This window comes from Chaetodon auriga, chromosome 2, assembly GCF_051107435.1.
Source record: "Chaetodon auriga isolate fChaAug3 chromosome 2, fChaAug3.hap1, whole genome shotgun sequence".
Lineage (NCBI taxonomy): Eukaryota > Metazoa > Chordata > Actinopteri > Chaetodontiformes > Chaetodontidae > Chaetodon > Chaetodon auriga.
This window is the reverse complement of record NC_135075.1, coordinates 9288457-9299732: the sequence shown is the minus strand read 5'-3', so window position 1 is coordinate 9299732 and position 11276 is coordinate 9288457. Positions and strand designations below refer to the sequence as shown.

Below are 11276 nucleotides of genomic sequence, written 5' to 3'. Positions count from 1 at the left end.
TGTCCATCCTACTGCTGGAGTGGACAGAACCATGTGCACCTTTCAGAGGGGGAGGCACTGTGACAGGATCTAATAATGTTTTAGATAAAAAAAAGCCAACAGTAATCGTTTGCTCATAATGCTAATCCAAACAATTGTAGCCAAGAACACATTTTTAATGACAGGCTTTTTGAGAGCCCTCTCCAAGTTGGACCCTTGAGTGTAGTTCCACCATTCCCCTCACTACTCCCCCTGCTGGTGAATGAACCAAACAGTAGTGACAGCATGATTAAAACCAAAACATTGAGCTGAAAAAATTTAAAACCCTAAGATAAAGATTCTCTTTGGATTTGTCACTAAAAGCATCTACTTTCACATTATATATAGTCATTTGATCCACTGTTAATATGAAGATATTGATAAGAGCACCTTTACAAGAGAGGTCACCGTACATATTTATGAGCATGTGTATCCATGTGCCTGGCCAAAACAAGCATCTAGGACTGCAGAGGTGAATAGTAACAATTACCCCATGCCATTAGCACGTATGTTTAAAGCCTATAGTAAGCATGTGACAGAATGCCTTCACAGAACTACACTTAAGACTTTGCAAAGGGCTGTGAGAAAACTCCCCCAAAACACTGTGATTTCGGATGATTGCATCATGAAAACAATGAAATTTCAAGTAGGTGGCACCATATTTTTAGGCCAAAAGGCACCAAAGCACCTGTGTGTGTGGTCGTCTGGTGCACATCTAGCCATGATGTGTTAAAGTGCTGCAGGATGAAACCCAATGACATGCTACAAAGACTCTGGCTGAAATGTGGCCTCAGTCCACATCCAACCAAGATTTTTTTATTTATTTATTTATTTTGAATGTGTAACAAAACAATAAATATTAAAATAAAATTAAAAAAAAAAAAAAAAAACTTCTGGTGGGCCAGTTTGTCTAGTGCTTCATTTTTTTTAAAATCCTCTCCCCCTTCTTTGATACGGATCATCAGCAGTTGGTCAGGAATAGCCAGCAAAGCCAGTTCACTGCATCTACTGCAGAATCCCTGCATCCATTTACCACCAATACACTAGAAAAAAAATAAAAATAAAAAACGAACTAGCCAAGATCAGGCATCAGGCAGTTTGGTTATTGTGATAAATGATCAGTTTTAGTTCGTCTTCATAATGGTCTCCCAAGCGCTTCCTCTCATGTTTAAACAGAAAAGCTTATAATTCCCAAAACATTTCTGGAAATTTCCACCTCATCTGTTGTCTTTATAACGTAAATATCCAGAGATCAAATATGCACTCACTTAAGCAGAGGAATGGCAGGTGCCCACAAGCTGGTGGCGCATTACTGTGCTGCGAAGTGCGATGGGTGTTTTCACGCGTCACCAGTGGGCGCTTCTTCCTGCGCACAAAGAGAGCAGAGCCCGGGGATGCGCACAACGTGAGTCTCCGCTCAGAGGCACCGCTGTCCTCTCTGCGTCTTGGCAGCATCTTGTGGAGTGTAATACGAGGAGGTCGAGGATCATCCCGGCGTAGCGCGCATCTTCCTCAGCCTGCAAACTCACTGACTGTGGAATTTACCGAGGTAGAGGTTACTGTTAGTCCCATCCTTTAAGACCGAGAGACGCACTTAGACGGAGCAGAATTTAAACTGCTGGAGCACAGAACAACCTCCTCTTTGGCTGCTGAGAGGACAAGAGTTGCTGTGAGAAATGTTACCCGCTCACTAGAGCCTGAAAGAGCACATCCGACGGATACTGGAATTACAATCAAAGCAGTTTAATGAAGAGGAAAAAAATTGCATCCTAGAAGAAGTGAGTATCCGGTCAGAAATCATTTTTGCCGTATTTGCACGTTATTTCCCTGCCTTTTAATATTAATGTGGACGGAACTGTGTGCCGCTAAGTTTGCAGCCTTTCCTTTGCAGAAAAATAACAGCGAATGCAACTTCATTTGACTCAGAGCAAAAATGATACAACCTAGTGAGCCGTGCCCCCGTGCCGAGAGATGTCTTTATCTAATTTAGTATAATCTGAGAAAGGAGCACAGAGACTGAGTGTGCGTGCTGATAGTAGTCACACATGCATGATGTTGATGACTGCCTTTCTAGACGAGCCCCAAATGGTTTGGATGGTCCTACTGGGATTTCTACTGTTGGGGCTCATTTCCCTCATCTAGGACAAAGTCCATATGGTGCTGCTCTGCTCAGTCACACAGAGAAACAGCATCAGGACCGTTGCCTGGAGAAAAGCTCCCTCTCTAACTTGTTTAAAGCAATTATTCCTGTCCCTGCAGAGGAAAAGGGTGAGGGTTTTTTTTTTTTCCATTGTGATTTTATGTTGGTGAATTGTATCTGTATGCCAACTGACATCATGATTTTCTGATGTTTGTACAGCGTACTTCTACAAACATTTCACAGGATTAAGATAGTTGCCGCCTGCAGGAGAGTGTTTTTAGAGAAACGAAGGCAACAGCTCAGCTTCACTCATTTTTCTGGAAAACCAAATGTTTGGCCACCAGTGGTCTGCACACAAGTGTTCTTTTTCCCACCCAGACTGCAAAAGGAGAGACCCAACAACAGTGCGAGAAAAATGCTCAGCCTGCTCCATCTTCAAAGTATCCTACTATTCAGCAGGGATTGTAATCGCTCTCCCCTCTATTCATGTTTATTTATAGATCCTTTGCACATATTTTGAGCAATAGCCAAATGAGAGGTGAAACATGTCTTTGAAGCCGTGCAGTGAATTATTCTATAACGCAGCAATTTCCAGCATGGCAGTGCAGGGATGAAAAATCCCTTTTTGATTGAAGCAGATTGGCAATAACATTGTACCGCCAGTTTCGTGTTAGGGAAGCCAGTGAAATGGATTAAATAGCATGAAAAAAAAATTGTAAAGAGCACTCCTGAGTGTCTACTGCTCTCCATCCTTGACCCCCAGTCATGTGTCTGAGGCTGTATCTAGTGTTTGAGGCTGTATCTGGGGTGAGGGTCTGGGGATGTGCCTGGCTGATGATGGGGTTGAGAAATGAATCGCTGCTCCCCTCTCCTTTAAGTGCACTTACTCTCCTGCCCCTGTGTTAGGCAGCAGCTGAGGGATGCAGCCGTGTTTAACACTGAAAGGAGTCACTGGGGGCGTCCTGCTGTCTTCCAGGGATTCAGAGATTTTTCGCATGAATATACACAGCTGTATATTGTCTGCAGAGGGTCCTGCCCAGATGTTTAGTCTGACTGTGGTAAACAGATATTTGATATGTGAAGAAAAAAAAATCTCAGAAGAGGTCAGAAGCGCGTGTGAAATTCCATTTTTTTTATGTTTCATTTGAAAGTCCTCATACTGAATATATGTCCCTGCTTTTCACTTAATATTTAGATTTAATATTTATTTACACGGAGCTCCCTTTTTTAATCCATTGCTGTGTTGTCCTGCAGCATTCAAATGTGACCTGACCCTCAGTTCCAATCATGCTGTCCTGTTCATACATGCACCGTGTCAGTCACACATGTGAAGTGGTTACTGTCTTTTAGCCTGCGAGGATGTGCTTGAAATGAAACGGAAGAAACATCTCAGGAGAGAATATGCATTCAACCAATTCTTTCATGAATGTTAATGTAACAGCTGTTGAGATGGATGGTGGGGGGGCAATTACATGAAATGCCTTTTTATTTGAAACCGTATTGCATAATTTGCCATAGGACGCATTACTCACTCACCTTCGATAATGTAAAAGTTATGGTGCAATCAATAACAAACAATTACTCATACTCTGCTTCCCCTTTTCATTTCACAAGTATTTTGCAGTAGCCTTAGCCATGAAATACAGACATTAAGCTTTGCTTTTATTTGTTAATCATGCCACTTTTTTTTTTTTGTTATCCTCCCTGGCTCATGTAAAATAGACTTGTGCAGGTCTTCAGTCAGTCAGAGTAAATTAGGAGGCATCAGTGCACTGTTGATCGGGAATTCTTCAGTCATTTGCTAAAGCACAGAGCAGCTGTGTGTTCAGATGGAGTCCGTCTCTGGTGGCAGATCCTTGTCTCCCAGGTTGTCTTGCTGACTAATTTAATGGAGATGGCAGCAGATAGTCATAAAGACAATAACTTTGTGGAAATGAATGCATCTTGTACTGTAGCGAGAATTCATTCAATTTCGGCAGAGTGGGGGGGTGAAGGGTGGGGTTGCATGATCAGATGTATCTGGATCTCCCAGCTCTGTGTATCGCCTGTGATCTGAATACAGACCTTGAGCGTGCACACCCCTGTGATAGAAACTCTCTCCTTTCCTCCCTCCCTTATTAGATTCTTTTGCAATTATACTGCCCTCAGGGGGGAAATGGATGCCTTTAACCACCTTTCCTATCAATTATGTGCCAAACAACAGCCCCACTAACCAAGAAGTCATCTCATTTACTCTGGAATGCGTTTAGCCAATGACTTCCATTACGTTTAGCTTCTGTGGAGGTGAAAGTGTGATGCCTCATTACATTTGGCAGAGCAATCTTTTGCTCATCATTTCAGTTGAGAAAGCTGAAGAGAGAAAATGCCATCTCACCTTCAAAGCCCAGACAGTTTTTTTTTTTTTTTTTCCAGTTTTCTCAGCGTCCAGAGTTTGTTTTGTTCTTTTTCTTTTGGATTTGCTAAAGCTGCAGCTCATATGCAGCTCTGTAAGGTTTGACACTGGTGCAGCTTTTTGAAGGTCAAAAGTGATACAGTTCTTTCTTCAAATATAGCAGCTATGAAATGGCTTGTGGAGCATCATGAGACACTTAAGTTCTCCACCAAGAACGACTGAAAATCTGTCCACTGAAAAAGAAATTCTTCAAGGCAGAGTGACACACCCTTCCCACACAATGGCTGCAAGAATGAACATCTTTTGGGCCTTTTAATGAACCATTTATTCAGAAAGAAACCCATGAAGAAAACGCTCAAGAAGGAAAATGTCACTGTATGTTTTACAGACTGCAGAATGAAGCTGTGCCCAGGGACAAACATCCATCATATCAGCAGAGACACTGTGCCATGAACTGTGTTACACCCAACTTGCAGAGAAAGTCTTTTCGAGGAGATTTTCCTCTCAGGATCTTGAAGCTTTTTGGACTGATGGGCTGGGATGACGAAGTCGGATCCTCCAGAAAGTGGATGGCGGTTAATACTGCACTCAAACTGAAAAATGCAGCACACATTTTTTTGCTCCAGTAGAGTCTCAAACCGTGTAATCCAATGTGATGGATTTTTAGAGTGGCAAAACGCCCCCTAAATTTTGAAAGACACCAGGAAATCCACTCTGAATCTCGCTGTGCCTGCAATTACACCAGATGAGGAACAATTACTGGCACCAGGACAGTTGAGCTAAGCCAGCACTGGCCATTAAGTTATGATCAGGCAAATAGGATGATTCCCCCACACACCCCATAGATGCTGCTTCTTTCTCCTCCATAAGATTATGTAGACATGATTTATACGTCAAACCACCGCCACAATCCTACAGTTACAATTTGATGAAACAACCGAGTGGTTAGTACTTAGGTCTGTTTCAAGAAGTCCAAAGATAGCCCTGGGTTAATCCGCATAACAGGGTTGTGTTGTAAGGATGAGGGGTTGGGTTAAATTCTTAATCCTGAGAGGCGTATCAGTTTCCACTTACTGTGATGTAGGTCAGAGCTTGAGCAAAGCCCCTCCTGTGCCACTGATACTACAATTACAGCCTTAGAGCTCTCTGTTCCACCTCCACATAAGAAAAGTTGAATAGCCATTTAGCTCATTGATCACTGGATATCTGATGCAACAATTTGTGGATGATCAGCCTGTGAGTGTAGGTCCTTGTGATGCTGATAGGTGACAGGGGTGGGAGACGCCTGGAACGATAAAATCATCTCTAACATTCTAATTGTATCTCAAGATAGATTAATACTGTGATATAAAGATTGGAAAATCTGATTTTGGCTAGTTCAGGCACTTAAATATCTGTTAAATCAAGGCACACCATCATATTGATGGCCCTATGAAGCAGCTCTGCCTCATTCTTTGCAACATTGCCAGCAATATAACCAGAGATATTAATGGGGTACACCAGCAATTAAGCATTATATTACCACAATGGTGGAGAACCATAGGTGCATCAGAGGCCACGAGATCCTGACAAAACACTGGATCCATTTCATATAATTCACACATCAGCATGTTTTGTGCTGCAGCTTGTTTGAATTAATTTCAACCCAACCATAGCAGGTTAATAGCGTATGTTGTAGAATTTATCTTGTATTTGTCATTCTTCTGCTGCTTCATTCAAATGGTAAGCTAACAGTATCTTACGATCCAAATGTGTCAAATATTTGAACCGAGTTTTAGAGAATCTTCAATAGACAGTGCAAATGAATGCTTGTTTCCATCTACTACTGTTACACAATTATTAGGAGTTAGTTCATAGAGATAAGCAGTATGTGGTGCCAGTTCTCCAGCTGCAAAATCATTATTGCAGAAGATGAAGGTACAACAAGATAATGTAATTAAAAGAGCATCAGTCAAACCTTAAACAGCAAAAAAAAAAAAAAAAAAATGCAGAAAACTTGATGGAAATCTGACATTTCACTTTGTTTCATATATTAACGTAAGGAAGGTTAGATCAGATCTGGGTGGAGTGATGAAGAGATCTTTTAATCTGAGGAAACAGCTTCTTCTTCTTCTTTCTAATTTTATCGTTACATCAGTCTTTTGTAATGTGACACTTCAAAACATGCAGAAAATACATTGATGGAAACACGGCTACTGATGCAAAGCTCCATACCATGGGAAAACTAAAAAACCCTACAGAAGGGCAGGATGGCAAAATGAAACACACATGATCATGATATGTTACTACGGTGATGTTGTATTGTTTCCAAAGCATTATTAATACATTTATTATCAGATGAGTGATTATTCACTATTAGTTTCTCTTTGTTCTCATTGTCATCGCGCATTTTCTCTTTGTGTGAGGGAGCTACGTAACATCTAGTTGTAAATTCAGTCTTGAATGGCTGCAGAAGGTTGAAAGATTTTAACTTTTTATGGAAATGCTGTCCACCATTAGGGTTGCTGTATTCTTTGCTGGAATCAAGTCATTTTCCCGTCCTGCTCTCGTCCACTGAAATGATCGTCCACCAGTTTGCTATCCCCCCATCTGCCTGAATCCAAGACAGCTGCAATTTACAAAATTATCATCTTTAACTTAGTCCACGTTTTTTCCCCACTGTAGTGTTGAATTCAAAATGTTCAGCGCGTCTTTCTGTGTTTACGACAAGAACATCAAATAGGCCGGTTCACTGAAAGAGCAACAGGGTCTGCAACGGGTAAGAGTGAACTGGAACAGATCATCACAGATTCTCTTGTCAGATGGTGGTGTGAGTTTGGAATAAAAAGTGACAGCCATCTGTTTTTCCTGAACATTGTTTGACCAACAGCTAGCTTAACTCTGGTCACTGCAAGTAGCACTTAAAGTCCCGTCCTCACAGTGTAGCTGCTAGTTCACACACCCTCCAGCTCTGAACAAACCTGGCACCTCCTGAATGTAGGCATACTAGAGGCTTGCCAGCTTGTTAAGAAGACTCAAAATGTAAATAGACAATTTTGAAGTTTTGTACCTTTAAGGCATATTCCTCCACTTTGGGCAGAGACGAGATGCCTTCCTGCCTCCAGCTCCTGTCCTGACTTAAAACCTCTCTAAAATGATATTAACTGTCCAGCCCAACTCCTGGTTAAACAGCGAAACAAGCCCACCCCCAAAATGTCAAAGAGGCAGCGTTACAGAGATTTGTTACTGCGCTGTAATTACTGAATTTTAAAATGTGATTCCTTACACTACGTGTTACTGACAGCACTAATTTCGTAGCTGTAGTGCATTCCACTGTGACTGCCCGACACTGTATTCTCCTGATGACAGTAATGCTCATGACATAGTCAGCCATTGTCTCAGACATGACAAAGCTCCTCCATAGCACACAAAGGACATACATCTATTTTCCCATGCTGAGCACTGCTTCCCTCAGCTAGTAAACTGATCTTGATGTGTAAAATTGTTGGAGTGCCCTTTTAAAGAGATAAATACCCTGGTACAAAAGTTCTAAGTTGACAAATTTCTGTCCTCTAACAGTATATATTGTTGTGTCAGCCAACGCTAATAGCTGACAATGAAACGTACCACTTTTATTGCCTTAGTATATGGCCCTCTTGCATTTCGGTTGATCTAAGGGAATGATGCATGGATATAAAATCAAAAACAGTCACTTTGCTCACATTCAGCCTTCCACCAAACCCTTTGTTAAAGAATGAAGTGGCATTTTGTGGAGTGCTGGTACACAGTCTGCCAGCTCCTATTAATAGTCAAATACGGAGAGAGAAGTACTCTATCTTTTGAGGTCAATCATTTCCTTCCCCACTTCTCTTTAAAGCTGCAGAATTGCTTGTTAGGCGGCATGAGAAACACACACGGTAGAAGAAAACATACTCATTTAGCAGATGTTTCTTCTTCTGTGGCACCTGAAAATTGCACTGGTGGGTTGTGTCCTCAGGTTTTTGTCTGCTGCTGTTTCTGCCCCCGTCGCCTCTCAGTTCCTCAAGATTCACTTTCTCTTCGCTCACCATAACTGCTAAATAACAAGAACGAATTATGTAACTTAGCAGTTCTATAATCATGTGTTTTGCTGATGAATGCTTGTCGTATTTGGATCAAAATGTCATATTTTAATAACATCCATAATTACTTTCCCTTCAGATTAAAATTCTTGTATTCAAGGGAGAGAATTCCATTCACAAGCAATTGGATGAGAGTCTTATTAACCCTCGGCAACTCAACATGATGTCACCATGGAAACAAATTGTTCTGCTATCAATCACTGGATGCCTTGCAGGTAAGACATTTTAACACATACTATGGCTGAGTCTCACTGCACTTGTTGTGGTTTATGTCTTGACAACATCTCATTGAATAAATGGTTTTCTAATGCATATTAATTACAGTAGAGTGCTACTGCTGTTGTATTTTGTGTTGTTCTATAATCACACAGACTAAATGCATGCTTGTGAGGTTATGAATACCATTTCATTCTTCACAGTGTTTATAAATATATGGAGTTCGATCCATTAATGTTATAAATAATGTCAGGAATCTCATTTTCTCAAGCAAAAAGCTCGCACTGATTAAGTTGCAGTCATTACATGTACAGCGTTCCAGCATGATGTCCTTCACCGGCGCCTCGAGCTGTGTCCTGCCGCACATTTACAGTACACTATCAGGGACAGCTGGGAGTCCGATCCCATTCCTGTTTATGGCCTGTCCAGATCATTATCAGGATCCATGCAATGAATCCAGCCCTGCATTTTAGCACAATCTACTTGCCACTGTGCCTCATTCTGCCCTTGTGAGGCCACCAGGGATTTGAGCAGGAGAAGCACAGACACTCTACCAGAATGTCAACCCTTGTTCAAATGACATTGTAAATCCCAATGAATGTTATTCAAATTGGCTCATGGGTAATTCACACCCAGTACTCAAGGGAGCAAGATCCAAGCTGTCTCACCTTCCTAGCGGACAAGTGTTTTTAACAGGGCCTTGGTTGCTGCCTAAGGTGCTAGTTCTTATTCGGCGTTGTGTTCATACACTTGGAAACCCTCTAAAATCACTACAGCTGATAACAATCATTTGAACATCTGAAGCGACACATTGTCTGGCTCTATTGTCTGGGACTTCACAAAATACACTGACAGCTTAAATGTTAGCCTGAATGGCATTTTATTCAAATTCACATTAGAGAGAGGCTGATTAAAGTGTGATGTGAATGAAGCAGAAGCTAAATCTAACTTATGACTCCGTATTTCTGAACAGCCACCAAAAGTTGCAGTGATGGTTGTTTTCATAGCTTTTATCACACAGTGAAATATATGTTGATTTCCTTGACATATTATCACCAGATAAAACCACGTGTAGTACTGCTAGCCACATGCTGCAATCTGTTAGCAGTAGGATATTAATTAGGCCTACTCTGGCCGTCTGTTGACTCCGCTTTCGTTTAGTACCAGATTGTGTTCCACATCCTTTCCTTTTAAGCTGCTGGCAGATGAGTGCATCCTTATGGCCTCAATTAACCGGTGCATGCGTAGTATGACATAGATTTTCTGAAAATAGCTCACTCTGCTTTATTTATCAGCCCTGTCACTTTCAGGGAATCATTAATTACTCAGGAAATATGTGAAAATTGGCTTTCTACATCAGCAGACAACTATTGCAGACTTAAGCGCTCAACTTAAATCCTCAACCTTTATTATCTGCTATTATGATGTTGTTCCTGGCGAGTAATAACACTGAACATCTCAGTTTAATTCTGTCACTCAGTATGTGTGAGCTCTCTGCAACTGCATTAAAATTTCTCCAATCCCTGAGCCAGCTAAATATTTACACAGTAATCAAAGCATTAAGAGATAAACTTCCAATGTTTTTATTTACTTGCATTTTTACACAAGAACTTTAAAGCAGGGTGATCATTAATGTCTTGGACAGCATAGCAACAATATGATGATTTATCATGATGATAAAGTTGAGGAGTGGGGCCTGACACTATGGAAAACACACCCTGTGTGCAAAATTGGAGTAAACGTAGGCACCATGGTCCATGTTTTTGTGCGTCAGGTTCATTTAAAAAATGCAGCTGCATAAAGTGCAACAGATGGCGAATATGTCAGCACTGGGAATCAATGCCTAACAAGGGCTGCACTTAGTGCAAGAGGAGCAAAGGGTGTACACAACAAGTCTTGGAGATTGTATTTCTTTGCTTTTCTCTGGAAAAAGCATCGTTCAGAGAATAGGAGACAATATATACATTATACTGAAAAAGTAGTATACACTGCGTGTCAGAAAGTCGCTGTATTTCAACAAGATAAACTATTTTTCCTTACATTGTCTGTGCTTCTGCTTTGTTCTTCCAGTATTTTCTCTTAAGGTCAAAGAGGCAATTTTCCTGGCTTGTACTACTATAGACTTTCTCCCCTTTCCACAGCCTGTACAGAGGATGTCATATTTCAAGGGCCAAGATGGAGGACGGAGCCAAGTGACCTCATTTTACCGATCAACTCCCCAGACCAGCAGGCTACCATCACGTGCGAGGCAGAAGGCAGCCCTCCTCCACAGTACAGGTAAATTACCACATCAAAGTTACATTCCCCACAAGCCTCGGCTCAACTGTCTACCCACTTTGACTCGACATCCACATCCCATGCTGAAAATCCATGGCTGTTTAATTGCTTGTGAATCTTCATTGCTGCTTCC

At 41.4% G+C, this 11276-nt stretch overlaps 1 protein-coding gene across 1 annotated transcript in view; it reads left to right on the top strand.

Moving 5' to 3' along the window:
* Positions 1 to 1422: 1422 nt before the first annotated feature.
* cntn3b (contactin 3b) overlaps positions 1423 to 11276 on the top strand; it is a 52982-nt gene continuing 43128 nt past the window's right edge. Inside the window, exons 1-3 of the mRNA XM_076752890.1 lie at positions 1423 to 1796; positions 8730 to 8865; positions 11008 to 11143. Coding sequence (XP_076609005.1) covers positions 8811 to 8865; positions 11008 to 11143 — 191 coding nt within the window. The 5' untranslated portion in view covers positions 1423 to 1796; positions 8730 to 8810. The remainder of the gene's footprint in view (positions 1797 to 8729; positions 8866 to 11007; positions 11144 to 11276) is intronic.